Source organism: Impatiens glandulifera, chromosome 5 (genome assembly GCF_907164915.1).
Source record: "Impatiens glandulifera chromosome 5, dImpGla2.1, whole genome shotgun sequence".
NCBI classification, from domain to species: Eukaryota; Viridiplantae; Streptophyta; class Magnoliopsida; order Ericales; family Balsaminaceae; genus Impatiens; species Impatiens glandulifera.
The window spans coordinates 22,955,225-22,971,739 of record NC_061866.1 but is presented as its reverse complement, the minus strand read 5'-3'; the positions used below and the strand labels follow the sequence as shown (position 1 = coordinate 22,971,739).

At 31.9% G+C, this 16,515-nt stretch overlaps 2 protein-coding genes across 2 annotated transcripts; one reads left to right on the top strand and one right to left on the bottom strand.

Annotated features, from left to right (window-relative positions):
• The first annotated feature begins 500 nt into the window (after window positions 1–500).
• Window positions 501–989, top strand: LOC124939128 (MADS-box protein FBP24-like). Its single transcript, XM_047479638.1, has one exon. The coding sequence runs from the start codon at window positions 501–503 to the stop codon at window positions 987–989; it is 489 nt and encodes a 162-aa protein (XP_047335594.1).
• A 910-nt stretch (window positions 990–1,899) lies between these two features.
• LOC124939127 (ribonuclease H2 subunit A-like) lies at window positions 1,900–4,495 on the bottom strand. The gene is made up of 9 exons (XM_047479637.1): window positions 4,432–4,495; window positions 3,973–4,096; window positions 3,795–3,882; window positions 3,532–3,669; window positions 3,383–3,463; window positions 2,982–2,988; window positions 2,430–2,536; window positions 2,246–2,259; window positions 1,900–2,083 (listed from the first exon to the last, which is right to left on the bottom strand). Exons 1-9 carry the CDS (start codon window positions 4,493–4,495, stop codon window positions 1,900–1,902), a joined length of 807 nt encoding a protein of 268 aa, XP_047335593.1.
• Window positions 4,496–16,515: the final 12,020 nt, after the last annotated feature.

Genomic DNA, 16,515 nt, shown 5'->3' with positions numbered 1-16,515 from the left:
TCACGGTCAATAAGCTTTTAAGTCCTTCCACCTTATCTTCCATGGGTTGAGTCTTTCAAATTCTTTGAAGTCCATACATTTTTCTTCTTTGCCTAAAAAAAACATTTGCAAAACTTATTCAAAAAGAAATAATTTTATTTATTAATACATATTGTTAAGCAAATAATACTAATTAATTAATTCAAATTCAAACTAATCTAATTAATTATAAACCAACTAATCTAATTAATTAATAATCAAATAAATTAATCTAATTAATATATAATAATCAAATTATATATATATATATAATACATATTAACGTATTAAAAGAAATTCTTACTTATTTCTATAATATTTTTTCTACATAATTATATAAGCGGACAGCTTTATATCCAAGCAATCAATCGTTCATCAAAAGAGAGAAAGAAGAGATCGAAAGAGAGAAAGAAGCACTCGAAACTCGAAAGAAAATCTGATTGATTTTTCTGTCTCCTCCTCCTCGAATAGATATATAGATCATGACGGGGGCGGCGACATCTGATGATAGTAAAAGTGACGGAAAAAGAAATAACAGAGGTCAAGGGAAGAAGAAGATTAACATTGCGCGAATCGAAAACAAATCTCAAAGAATGGTGAGTTTCTCCAAGCGCAAATCTAGTCTGTTAAAAAATGTGAGTGAGTTTCAGAAATTGACGGGACAAGAGGTTGGCGCCGTAGTCTTCTCCCCCGCCGGTCAAATGTACACCTCCATCAACAACAACAACGGGGGGCCCTCCTCCTTTGACGTTATTGTTGACCGAATCCTGCAAGTTGGCGATCCCACGATACAATTACAACAAGATATCAGGATGAGGACGACGACTAGGGAATCATCCGACAAGAGCGACGACGACTCTGCGTTTCTGATCGGATGGATTATCAATGCAATGGGTTTAGATGATGATCTTGAGTCCGATGATTTACAATTGTTGGCGTCCAAGATGGCGGATCTCGAGAGGATTAAATAGGAGGTCGACAGCCGCATAATTTCTTCTTAATTAAATCACTTTTTAGATATCTCATCTGATCCTAATGATTGTTGTTGTAGTAGAGATGTATTTCACTATTAGCTATATATATATATATATATATATATATATATATATATATATATATATATATATATATATATATATATATATATATATATATATATATATATATATATATATATATATATATATATATATATATATATATATATATATATATGGTTTTAACAAACCCTATTTTTCTTAAATTTATTTTTTTCCAGAATTATAGTACTGTTGTTTAATTAATAATGTGATTTAGTAATTGGGATTATATCCTCGCCGCTTGTTTGTTAATCATGCATAATTCTATCATCATATTATATATAATGTTTGATTAATAGTATTGTAATCTCTATTTAAACAAACAAACAAACAGATCTAATTTTCAAACAAAAATTCTAAACAAATCCAATTTAAATCCATTTTCAGATAAGAAACATATATACACATGTAAATTATTATTATTATTATTATTAACCAAGAATTCATGTAAATTAATTAAGCATCATACATTTATACTTACAACAAAATTAGTTAATTAATAAAAGAATATTCGGTTGTTTGTTAATTAACAAAATATATGACATGGGCTGCAAGTAGATACTGTAAATCTGTTCCTAAATTTAAGTGGATTTATTAAATACTTAAAATGGAACTGAAACTGTACAAGACTGAGATGTTAAATAAGGTTGTTTTTATGTGTTTTAGAATCGATTCAAAACAAAGTCAAAGAAACTGAATTGCTTCCAATTTAAATGGAGGTAAGCAAACAAGAAATAGGTTCCTCCTTTCTGATATTACAAACAATTTTGTTCTATAAAATCATCAGAATTACACTAATCAATTATAATTGAGAGACTTGCTGCAGTTTTTGAGCCTGAAAACATTTGCAACGCCCTTTTCCACTTGATTCAGTTTCTTCTGTTTTCGTAGTCTTCTTCAATCCGGTGAAGTCAACACTAGTTAGTTTCAATTGTTTTTTCCTATTATTATTCGTAGAATCATCATCTTCCATTTCATCAGATTCCCTATCAAACACAATGCAAAGACTCTCACAAATAGAAGTTATGAAATAACCATCACAATATAAACTAATATTCTATTTCATTGCGAGTTTCATGATTCAATGTACAATTTATACCTTATTTATATTTGTACCGTAAAATAACAATTACACCATCCCATCAAACATCACCTTTTCAATCTAATCATTCAAGTACACCAACTAAAAAATAAGGATAGTCTAATCTAATCAAAATGACATTGAACCTTAATGACAACAAAAAAGTCTAACCCATATGCCAAAAGAACACAAAGTAAAAGATAAAGTAACAAAGCAAGTGCTATATAAATTGTGTTACCAAAGAAATTCACCATATTCTTGAAGAAGGGAGTACATGTAACCCAGATGAACCTTACTAATTTTGGAAATCCAAATACTGGGTGTTTGTGATCACCCAACCAAGTTTTAGTTGCAGGGTCTGAATACAAACATATGCACAAAAATCATCCAACAATTTCGGTTTAAAACACTCACATTTAAATAACAAGCTTACTTGGAAACTGAAATTTTCGTAATCACGATAAGAATGAAAATGCCAAAGTTCTTTTTTTTTCATTTGGTATAAGTATTTTTTTGTATCATACTCCAGAATATAGACCGTAATTTTACTTGATTTCTATAGTTAGAATTAAAGTGTTTTTCTCATTCATTTGGCATATAACATTTGTTTTTTTTTATCATAATCCAGATTATTATAGGTAATTTTCTTCATTTTGTATAAAAATGATATTTCTGGATTATATTCCAAATTATAGTGCGAAATTTTACTTTGTTCGAAATAAAAATTATTATTTGGATATGATCCTAACTGTTTTCTAAATTCTTACAAATATAGATTTTATCGAATCATAAAATGTGACTACCAAGTGGCTCAACATTATCTAAATACACATATACAATAGTAAATAAAATGGTTGTGAAAATTAGAGAAGACAACCTAATGAACACTAAATCAATCTAAAGATGATAACTAAAAAAGGCTTCATTTCAGCATGCATCCAACCTTTTCCCCCTATTTCATTAGAATTTTAGTTTAACTACTCTCATGCATTTACCTTATTGCAAGCAAATGAAATAACTAATATCATCATAAATTACACAGTTAAATTTGTAATGGATATTTTCGAAACAAATAAACATTACTTTAGTTTCATTCTTTCTGTTGGGATGTACAAGGCATACTCTACCTTTTAAGATAGTACAGATACCAAGTTCTATAACTTGAATCTAAACACTAGGTTTTAAATAATGAAAGAGTATAGACTTGTACCTCGCCAAAATTTCTATTCATATTATCAGCAGTTTCATCTAGTTTCCAATTTCGAAGTGCTCGATCTCTTGTAAACTGACATGTCAAAGAAATGCTTTGGAATTGTTTCAACAAAAAGGATGTGTTAAGAAAATTTTAATCACCTTAGCGACAATGCTTGCTCCACTCACAACTGGATATAGACTATCAGCTTTTTTTGGGACTATAAATTTTATGAATGTAAATCGTTCAATCAATCTCACTCTGTATTTCTCTGGATCTCCAACTGTATCTACATAAACCTGAAACAGTAACCATAAACACAAGGACGTTTGATACCCTTTATAGTTTATCCAATCATTTGAATCAAATCATGGAAATAGTTGAAATTCTTTGACAGACAAAGTATCATCTTCTTAATTACTACCTCAGTCAGAAGAACTCCCATTTCTGTTACTCTTCTGATAAGGCTCATGGCAGATTCATGTGAGATCTCATTGAGGTTAATCTTGGTTCTGAGACCAAATGAGAAACAAATAGCTTAGCATCATCAAAGAAGGTGATTTATAGTAGTACATTTTAATATTAAACAGTCACGGACTAACTTCTTTAACATTTTTGCAGATAGTTCCTTTGGATCTATGACATTTACAGCCCACCCCAGAGATTCATCAGCCTTCAAATTATCAATTAATTCTTTCCTTTTTTCTTCCTTTAAGGTCTTTGAATCTACAATAAGTTGATAAATGATTATAATTGTCAAATTAGCTATATTGTATAGCTAACTATCCAACTTCATTTTAATGTTCAAGACCAAATATCATTGTTTTCGGTTATGCCTAGGTCTTTGATGTGCTATGTGAATGAGTGTATTGGATGGAACAATAAGCTAACTAAACTCAAGGATTATATATAGAATGATTATGATTGTTAAATTAGCTATATACAGTTGAGTATTCAACTTCATTTGAAGTGATTTATTTTAACCATTCAAAGCTATGAAATTGAAACAAACCCAGAAAGAAAAAATGATCAAGTAATGTAAGTTGAGGAAGTATGGTAACCTGCAAAATAATACAAGCAACGAGGAAAGAGTCTTTTGGTACGATGGTTGCATCCGTATACCATGGAACCTGTGTTCAAGTAAACAAATTCGTGAAAACAGAAAGAAATCGATGTGATGAAAGAGAGATGGAGGTAAAAGAAAAACCTAAGACAGGGCGGGCCTCGTCCGGTTTGGTCAGCAGCAGGGTTCAGAAGCCCATTTAGGAAGATGACTTCCAGATTCCATTGATGGTCTACTGAAACTAGCCGCCAACGAAAACTCTCTCTGTGTCCAGATTTTTGTGATTCCCGCCAGAAATTTAGCAAACGGTAGGGAAAAGGCAACGTGGATTAGTCGGATAAATTTTTCATAGAAACAAGTCCCTTAAATATAGTAAAAGGTTTAAATCGAAGAACAAAGTTAGATATCACATTAAATTAAATTAATCATTAAATTTAGTCTCATTTTATTTTATGTAACCATATTATCAACTTTTAACATAAAATATCTCATTATCAATTTATCTGGATTACTCTCAATTCAAATTAAATTATATTTCATTATTTTAAAATTAGCTTTTTAAAGTTAGTATTGTTCAGTAAAAGTCATTTTTATTTATATCACACATTTTTTCCAATTATGTGCAGGGCCGAAAGTGAAGACCACCTTAGAGTAAATGTTGAGTTAAATTATATTGACTAACGATATTTTGATGATGAACTTGTAGAAAACTTAAATAAGAATTAAGCTAAGCTGTCTAATTGCATCCAATGAATGAATGCCACGGAAGTAAATATTCTTTCCACTACTTGTTCTTTGCAGGATAGTCCTAAAAGAATGTTTGGCGCACTACCAGATTGGTACGATCACGATTCTTGTGCACAGAGCCTGTTGTACTCTTGTACTATGGGCGACTTTCTAATGGACGCTCGCCACTTGTCAATGTAGAAGATTCGACCATTGATGACTATCTTCTATATAAAGATCCTCTAGGACAACAGACAAGACGCTGGTTTTTCGCACTATCTCACGAATTTCTGTCTGCCTGCTTACTTACTGATTTTGTACATCATCTTCAAGAGAGAGATAAAATCAAGAACATTGTCTAGTTGAGTGATATTCTTAAAAATACTGTAAGTTGAACAAAGTCTAGTTTTTCAACAATTAGCTAGCCAGTAAACTGTATTTGTTTCAAAGAAGTATAGTAAATCATTCTGGTGGTTGGAAGAAAGGGTGACGTAGGAGAGTTTTCTCCGAATATCCATAAACAAATTGCTGTGTGATTTTCATTCTATCTTCTCTTCTCTCATTGGTTCTTAGCTTCAAAACTAAGCAAACGTTTCCACATTTGAATCGCTTCAAGAGTTTGCAAGGGTTTGTGAAGAATAGAAAGTGATATTGATCCCTAATAGGATTTCTATTAAACCGTTTTTCAAAAGTTGTCATCAATAGTTAGACCCCCGTCTATATTGATTACAACAATCTTATCAATTGGTATCAGAGCCCTGTTTCTATTCTCAAGCATCAAGAACATAAATCATGTCTATCATTAACAAGATCCCTCTACTTTCGAAAGAAAACTACAATTATTGGATGATGAGAATGCAAGCTCACTTAGCTGCTCTTGATTCTGATATGTGGAGTGTAATTACTGATGGTCCCATACAGATTGCAAAACCAAGACATGAGTGGACAACTGAAGATAAGATGACTAACAATTTCAACAACGTTGCCAAAGATATTCTATATCAATCAATCAACATGAATATATTTAGTGATATCAAATTCTGCTCCTCTGTTAAAGATATTTGGGAAAAACTGATTCAGATCTATGGTCGTAACATTCAAACTAAGAAGAACCAGAAAGATCAGAAGGGTCTTGTATGTGCTGAAAACAAGTACAAATAGGCCGATAGAGATTCAGAGGACTCACCTAGTGAAAATGAAATAGAAGCCATCACATGTTTGATGGCAGATGATCAATCCAAGGTAAATGATCTTCGCTTAAAAGAATTTACCAACAAAGAGTTAACTGTTGCACTCAATGACATGGACATTGAGTACAATAAGTTATCAGATTATTTTAATGAATTGAAAGCGAAATATGAGACCATATCTCCTCTTCATCTCAAATATCTAAACCAAACATTTCTAAAATTAAAATGGTTGAGCTCTCATCTGAGAATGAGATGCTCAAAGAACAGATTCAAACTCTTTCTTTTGAAAACAAAAGGTTAAACTATATTGTTAGCGCTTAGACAAAGTCTGGAGAAGTTATCAAGTATCAGATTAGTCTGTTGAAACTTGTAGGATCTAAATCTGGTTTAGGATTTGATAGCAATGACCCAAACCAGTCCTGTAAAAAGTTAAACTCAGCAATTGACAAGTTTAAACCAATAAGTTTTTTCAAAGAGAGTCTAACTGACATTGAAACTAATCCAATCCAAGAGGAGTTATCTTTGAAGGATGAAATAACTTATGTTCCGCCGATTGTTAGCTGGCTGAAAATTAAGTTAGATGCAACTAGCAAGTTTGTCAATCAAAAACCTGACAAGAATTCAAAGAGTTTTAAAAGAAAATTATCCTCCAAAGCTAAGGGATTAGTGGCTAGCAGAAAGACGTCTGCTAAGTCAAAAGTATGCTCATTAATCACAAAACAAAACGGGAAATCCATAAAAATAACTCAAATATGGATTTCTAATGGACTGATTTACCGAGGACCCAAGTGAACATGGGTACTAAACGATTGTAAATATTGTTTTGTGTAGGAACATACTAGTGACTGCTTGGAAAATTTTGTTTGTCCTGCTTTCCAGTTAGGAAAATAGGGCTGATCATCATTCAAAAGTAAAGGGAAATCTCAATTCAGCCGTTGCTTAAAACTGTTACAAATGGATCTGTTTGGTCCAATTCCTATAAAAAAACTTAAGAGGAATGAGATTTACCCTAGTAGTTATTGATTAAAATCTTTAGAATAATTTAGAACCAAAAATCTTTAAGTATTGCTTTTATTAGAAGTGATCAAGGGACTAAGTTCACCAAAAGACACATATCCTTTTATCTTGAGGAGTATGGTATTAGACACGAGTTGTCTAGTGCTAGAACTCCACAGCAAAATGGAATTGCTAAGATAAGAGTAAGGACACTGAAAGAAGCAGTGAGATCTATGCCTGCAGAATCAGGTGTTTCTTAGAGGTTTTGGGCAGAAGCTACAAACACAGCATGTTACACACAAAATCGGTCGATAATCAACAAATGTTTTGATAAAACACCCTATGAACTGTTTACGGAAGAATTCCTACAGTGTCTTACTTTAAAGTATTTTGATATAAATGTTTTATCCATAAAAATTGGAAGGATTATCTGATTGCCTTTGATGCTAAAGTAGATGCTGGAATCTTGCTGGGATATTTCATAGTAAGCAAGGATTACAGAGTATATAACAACAGAACACAAACTGTTGAGGAATCATTACATATTGTTTGTGATGAGTCTGTTGAAAGTAATCTCATTGATTCCATCGACCTTGTCAGCAGATTAGAAGCTACAAGTCTTAAGTCTGTGTGTGAGGATGAAGCTCTAGCTAAACGGATTCCATTGTCTGATCTTGTGGCTGATCCGGTTGAGAACCAACTAGACGTTCAAACTCCTGTTCAACAAGATGTTTATAGTTCGGACATCGCGGAGCCATTTGGTCAGAAGACTAATTCTTTAGAACCCAACTTCACATGGAACAAGAATCATCCACCAGAATTCATAATCGGTAATCCTAACTCTCCTCGTAGGAAAAGACGTCAATTAATGGATGAAATAGCCAAATCCGCCTTTATCTCTCAAATTAAACCCAAGAAAAATTGTGAAGCAGTGCTTTATCCAGATTGGATCAATGCTATGTAGGAGGAGTTAAACCAATTTGTGAGAAATAAAGTGTGGCAATCTAACTCCAAGACCGACTGATCAATCAGTCATTGGAACTAGATGGGTCTTTAGAAACAATCTTAGTGAAGATGACTTAGTTATAAGAAACAAAGCCCGGTTGGTTGCCCAAGGAAACAGACAGGAGGAAGGCAACGACTTTTATGAGTCATTTGCACTTGTAGCTAGACTAGAGGCAATTAGAATCTTCCTAGCTTATGTATCATTTAAGAATTTTAAAGTTTTTCAAATGGATGTGAAAAAGGCATTTTTAAATGGTAAACTAAATGAAGATGTTTATGTTGAGCAACCCATGGTTTTCTAGATCATACTTTACCAAATCATGTTTTTAAACATGAGAAAGCTTTATATAGTTTGAAACAAGCTCCAAGAGCTTGGTATGATACATTGACTAAGTTTTTGTTTGATCATGATTTCGTTATCAGAACTGTTGATAAAACATTGTTTAGATTTATTAAAAACTCTCACATTCTACTTGTTCTAGTATATGTTGATGACATTATATTTGGATCAACTAACCCCAAATTGTGTGAGAAATTTGCCAAGCTGATGCAAGATAGGTTTGAGATGAGCCTGATAGGATAATTAACTTTCTTTCTCGGTCTTCAAGTTCGTCAAGTGGAGAAAGGAACATTCATCAATCAAGCCAAATACACCAAAGAGTTGTTGAAGAAGTTCAGGATGGAGAACTACTTTGCTGTAGCTACTCCAATGACCTCCTCAACAAGCTAGACAAAGATGATGGTGTACAGGCTATAGACATCACTACCTATAGAGGTCTCATCGGATCCTTGCTCTATCTCACTACCAGCAGGCCAAACATTCATTTTGCTATTGGTGTCTGTGGAAGATTCTAGGCTAATCCTAAACTCTCTCACTTTACTGCCGCTAAACGTATTCTAAAATATTTGAAGGGAACTCAAAATATGGGACTGTGGTATCCGAAGGATTCCAGTTTCAATTTAACTAGTTTCTCAGATGCAGACTAGATAGGGTGCAAATTAGATAGGAAAAGTACTAGTGGAACTTGTTAGTTCCTTGGAGATCGTCTAATCTCATGGTTCAGTAAGAAGTAGACGTCCGTTGCTACGTCTACAGCTGAAGCAGAGTACCTTGTTGCAGGAAGTTACTGCTCTCAGCTCTTATGGGTTCAACAACAACTAATGGACTATGGGATTGAGGTAGAAGAATCTCTAATTTTCTGCGAGAACACAAGTGCTATAGTCATCACATACAACCTAGTTCTGCATTCTTGGACAAAGAACATCGAAATCAGACACCATTTCAAAAGAAAAAATCAATCATTTTTGGAATCTCAACTGTTCCAAAAATAATTCTTCATATTAATATTCAGTGCAATGAACCTGTATATGGATTTTGTATAACAATAAGCTCGAGCTTTATCAAATTTATAACCTATAAAATTGGGGAGTGAAAATGGAGTATCTATAGAATGTCCTTTTTAAACAAAGTTTGTAAAAATCACTTTGTTTGAAAAATGCATGTCCAAGTTTAAGAAATAGACATCATTTGAAAATTCTCAATTTTATAGTTCATTTCAGATTTATTCAACAAAGAGAGTAAACATGACGAATTTCATGGGAGACTCGTGTAATGATTATGTAACCACGAGTCTCATATGTGGTTGTTCTTCAAGATGTAGCATGAATAACATCACCACAATCACAATTCTACTTAGGAATTATGTTTAAGTGATGTAATTATTATTGTAATCACAAGTATACTTAATCATTACTATGCATATATGTAAATAGAGATTTTACAATATTTATTGTTCACTTCAACAAAAACACCTAAAATCAATATATACTTATTATTTATCTTTGTATATATACATATATTATTCTTGTATATTGTTGTATTTGCTTATATATTTTGTTTGTCACAAACATCACAAGAGCCATGATTTTGATGGAAACTTTTTTTCACAAGACTATTAGTTAGTGCTCTTTGATAAACGACCGACCGTATACATATAAATCAAACTTTATTACTAGAATTAGCACAATAGGAAAATTTTAACGTGAATTAAAAATATATAAAAAAAGAAAGTGTAAAATAATATTTTCTAAAAATACAAAAAATAGTAGTAGATATCGTCAAACTAGGAAAACGTGTGAAGTATAAAATCGATGCCCTTTTCCACACGTAACGAAACATCGAGACCTAAAAAAAATCATAATCTCCGATTCTTGGTGCTCATGCACCAAAAATTTCTTTTCCTAATTTCACAATAAATATTAGGTGACGAATTTTTTGTTGTTATAGTTATTATAAATATTAAAAAAAAGCTAAAAGAGACCTCGGTTGAGATTCGATCAAAAGATAAGTTATGGGGTTTGACTATAAAGTCTAATTTATTTTATAAGACTTTTCAATTTTTGTTAATATATTTTATCAAACGACGAGAATAATTTCTTTAAACGACTCTTTAATCTCAAAAAAGTTGATTGGTATTTTATCGTGTACAAAAAACATGTATTTGTGTTGGTTTTTATCTGGTCGAGAGAAGACCATGTCTCTTAAAAAAATTGTTATTCTAATTGATTTATTATGATAAAAATGATAAGCATGATAATATAAGCTTATAAAAAAATTAATTATAGACAACTAATACATATTTTGTTTAACTTCGAAACTTGGAGCGGTATATTAAAAAAATTATAGTTACCTCTCTAACATTAAGTCTTCTCATATATCTTATTCCACTCATGAAACTATTCGAACATTGATCGAACATGTCCTTGACCAAAGAATTTCTACAGATTACAGTTAAAGTGAGGGTTAAGAATGACAAAGCAAGACTTCTTATACTACACCAAATATTGTCCCAAAAGTTGATCGATAAGTCATTGCCTAACGAGAATCTGCATTGCCCATGAAAAGACTTTTACATAGTAGAGATGTCTCTCCAAACTCTATAACTAGTTGGTCGGGGTATCTTTGGTGAACAATCCAGACAATTTCTTTCAATACATGCATCTGATCATATCAACCCACAAACAGTTAGGCTCCGAAGAAAATTTGTTGCTAGAGAGGTTTGTTAAATGAATCTAAATCCTTGATTCTCGAGCTCCCTTGTTCTTTGAATTTTTTAACTTTATCCTAACTAATCAAATGACCAAAGGAGGACTCAAAAGATCCCCAAAGAAATTTGCACATAATATTTTTCATCTTCACGTCTACACTCCTAGGAAGAAGTAATAAGGATATCATAAAAGTAGACTTAGATATCAATGCACTCTTTATGAGGACAAACAACCTTTTTTGAAATTATCTTGCTCTTCCAAATAGGTAACTTTCTCTTCATTTTAGTGATAATCGGGTTCCAAGAGGCTTTGGAGCAGAATTTAGCATTGAGAGACATACCAAGATAAGTAGACAAAAATGTTATAAAACCGAAGCCCATAATACTTGTTAAATATGTTTTCTTCCTATTAAAAATATAGACTAAGATTAAAATATTAGACTACAAATATTGACCCGTAATATAGAACATGCTCTAAATAACCATAGAATATCATGCAAATGATTAACATTTTTGCACAATGTATTTGTCAACGATTAACATATGATAAATGACAAAAGGAGACATTTTTACCCCCACAATCTACTCCTCTAATGAGACAATTTTTTTCTGCAAACTTCAACAATCTAAAAAATGATTCCATGTCAATGACGAACAAGAATGGAGACAACGAGTCACCTTGTCTAATACCCTTTGAAATTAAAAAAAACCTTAGGACTTCCATTTATAATAATAGAGAACTTGGTTGTTGAATGGAATAATTTAATACAACCGATTCGCTTATCCCCCATTTTATTCTACCCATGACATCAAATAAAAATTCTCAATTCACGAGATAATATGTTTTTTCAGTATTCAACTTAATAAAATAATAATTATCCCCATTATAGTTTGCCGAGTCAATGCATTAATTTTCAATAAGTGATGCGTTAAAAATTTGACGACCCTTGATAAAAAGCCATATGATTATCCGAAATTATTGGTTCAAGAATCCCACACAAACTATTTGTCAAACATTTGGATCGAATCTTATAGAATGACAACACACGACTAATCAGTGTAAAGTTCCTTATGTCAATAGTTCTAGGAGCCTTACAGATTATACAAACTAACGTTGAGTTCCAACTCTTTTCGAAGGAAGATAATAAGAAAAAATGCTCAAACGCTTTTGTGATATTAGATTTAAGAATATCCACACCGTTTTGAAAAATGTTAATGTAAAGTCACCGCTTCTCGGAGCCTTATCACTACCACATTTCATATTTTAGCTTCTACTTTATCATTATGAAACGAGCTTCCAAAATACTATAATGCTCATCACTAATACCATTAAAAGATATACCATCCAATTTCAGTCTAACCAAGTACGGTTCATTGATCAAATTCTTATAAAATTACATGATATTATCCAAAATTATCGATTCTCAATCGTGAAGAACACTCTGAACATAAATCGAGTTAATCACATTATTTCTCGCTTGCACATTTAATACGCCGTGAAAATATTTTGAATTCCTATCCCCCTCTTTTAACTCGATAGACCTACTACATTTTTCGCCCCAATCTCCTCTTCCTTACAAAGATCTAAAATGTTATTCACCAAATAAATATGAGATTTGGTTTCCAAAGCCAATAAATCCCGAATATCTTCCTCCTCATCGATCTCATTAATTCATTACATAATTTGTTTTCTCAAACAACCAACAATCTTCAACAAAAGCACAAATTTGCAACAATTTCGTGTATTGTCTCATAAGCCCCTTGTGAACCTTTGAAAATTGTCTCCCTTGATGGAGGAGAATTTTTACCATCACTCGGTCTCCTTCTAATTCCAAATGTCTTCTCTTCTTGTCCTCCAATTTCTTAATTTTTTGGCAGCCTTACCAATTCACACTTCCCTTTCTTGAAGAGCGACTCCTTCAGTTGCCTCTTCAGCTTCTCCAATTTGAGAGGTTCCATGTGATAAAGGAGTGCCGCTAATGGTTTAGTACCTTCGAATAACTTTATTTTTTGATTCATCTCTATCTTAGATGAAGCTTCTTTGGTAATTCAGCGGGCATTACATACTGAAATTTCTCTATGATATTTGTAACTTTTGGAGGTTTCTTCTCTTGGGACGCATTTTTCTCCTCTTCATTCACGGTAACAAAGAATGTTGGGTGGGCCTTCTTCACACCTTTTGAGAGTTGCATGGAGGTGAGTTTCCTAGCTTTTATCTTACCCTCCATTGTTAAAGGTATCATGCAAGTATTGCATTGCTCTAGAATGTACATAGTATTGGCATAAGGGAGTAGGGAGACATTTATCTTGTCTAGGAACTCTATATCGATGACCATTTTGTAGTCATCCATGTCAACGATGTAAAAATTTAGGAGAACAGTCCACTCCCCCAAGTTCACATTTTCATTATGAGAAACTCCATAAGTTGCATTTGGTACCGATTTGACTATTTTAAGTCATCGTTTCTTTTTAGTGTACCTGATCCTTAGTCTTCCTGCCTCTTTTGCCTATAAAAAGTTGTTGTTGGCTCATGTGTCCAACAAAGCTTTAACCATGTGGTTTCTTACATTTATTTCCACGAACAGTCGTCATTTCTTCGCGGATTTTGGTCCCAATCGACACTAAGGAGGTGTAACGACCCCGATCGAGCCTCATCATGAAGGTGTTCTTACTCATCCATCAATGCGGATAGTTTGTTCTTCATAAGACACTCTCTTGCTTTATGTGGCCCTTCACAAAAGAAGAACTTTATCCGGGGTCTCTCCACTTTTCTCGTCCAGATCTCCTCTACCATTATGCTCTATAAACTTAACTAGGTCTTCCTTGTTGTAGAAATGGTCTCCACGATTTTCCTTCTTGTCACTCCTATCGTGGGGTGACTTTGGTTTGTCTTGCCTTCTCATTTCAACAAGAGATTCAGCCACGGCAATAGCGGTGTTTAGATCATGGATACCACGTTGTTCCAACTCTAGTTTTGCCCATATTTGTAGACCGTTAGTGAAGGAAAATAAGGGTTCATCGTCTGAGTAATTAGGGATCTCAAGGAGAGTAGCGATGAACTCCTTGACATACTCCTTGATACTTCCCGTATGTGATAGTCGCCGCGACTTGGCTCTTACTTCTCGAATGGCATTTTTGGGATAGAATTGCCTCTTGAGTTCCTCCTTGAATTCTCCCCATGTATTGATAAAAAAATATCTATATTTTTATGTCACTACTCCTTCGCCTCCACCACATCATTGTAGTGTCTTCTAGGTATGTCGTGGAAGTATCTATCTTTCTTGCCTCTTCCACTTGGCTGAGTACTTTGAAGTACTAATATAGACCACATAAGAAGTTGTCGATCTCCTTTGCGTTCTCTCACATAAATACACTTTAGGTCTTGTAATGTCTATCCTTGTCGGATTAGGGACTCTTATAAGTGTACGTCCACACTCTTGCGCAACCGCCTTCTTGAGTATCACCACTTCCTCTTCAGTGGCCTATAACTTGGAGACCATTCCCTCGAGCTTCTCGTTCAACGTATTGATCTCATAAAAAAGAGTCTGCTCCATGATCTGAGCTTGCTCTTGACATTTGGACAACACTAATTAAAGGCACCTTCCATCACTTCTCGGGGCTCATCTCTCTCTTTCTCAACCTCGGCGATGCATTCCTTTAGGTCCCTGAAATTATCTTGTCCGTAATCCATGTTGAGTTTTACCTTCTCCAACTTGGCGATAATGTCAAAAATTGCATCTCTTGATCTCCCCCCTTCTTTGGTAGTTGTGTTCAATCAATATTTTAATTATATAGATAATATATATTCAAATTTATTTTATTATATTCTTTTTCAAACATAAGAATTGAAATTGAATTACAATTCTAAAGTTTTTCCAAACATGGTAATTGAATTGTAATTGAATGTGAAATTTTATAGAATTGAAATTAAAATTTTAATGTCAATTCTAATTTAATTCATACAAATGTACCCAATAATCCATATAATCCTCTTTATGTGTTTAAAACCACTATTTTTCGATTATTTTCCATTTCTTTGTTTTCGACATTTTAAGGACGCAAAGTTCAATGCTGATGTATTTAAATGTTGTTAAAACATTCGCTAGCTAGATTTAAATAACATAAAAATTGCCTCATTATATATTAAGTGAATGGCTAGTTGTAAATAACATAAAAATTGTCCCATTATTCATGAAGTGAATGCAATTTATAAAAGCATACATTTTTTTTGTTTATTTTGCTGGTTTATATCTAGTAAAAAAAATTGTTATTCCAACTTATTTATCATGATAAAAATGGTAAGACATGATAATAAAAACTTACAAAAAAAAAAAAAAAATAATAATTAAAGAAAACTAATACAGACTTTCTTTAATATATATTACTTTTGTTTTTTCATTCACTCACGATGAATATATAATAATAAAGGTGTATGTCTTTATAAATTAAAAATACTATAATTTATATAATATATATATATATATAACAACTTATTTAAAAATTAATTTGTGATATATTTAAATAAAAATAAATTAATTTGTTTCATTATTTGTATCCCTTTAATATTAATTTTTTTCTTCATTTATTTTTATTTTTTTTACTTTTTTCTTCATATTTATGAGATACGTCTCTATATATATATATATTTTAATCTTATAAATTTTCTTTACTTTATTTTTTAAATAAATAATTATATATATATATATATAATGATTCTATTTTTATTTATTATTTTATACTATATAATTAAATTTTAAAAATATTCTTACTTCTCTAAATAAAATTTTCAAAATAATTTATTAAAAAAATATTTTTTTTATATATTTGAGTTTATATACAAAATATTTATATACAAAATTATAAATTGAATTTAATAATCACAAGTGGTGTATTCACATTCAAAATTTGAGATTATGTTTTTTTATCTTAGTTGATGCGCATTTTAAATGGTGCATTATAAAAATAAAATAATTATGATTATGATATATGTGAGTGTAAATTTGAGAGATTAAAAAAATTGTTAATTTTTAGATGGGATGAGTGTGAATTTAAAGGATTAAGAGAATAATGGTTCAAATTGAAACAAACGCACAAAATGAGTGTATAATATGATCGATA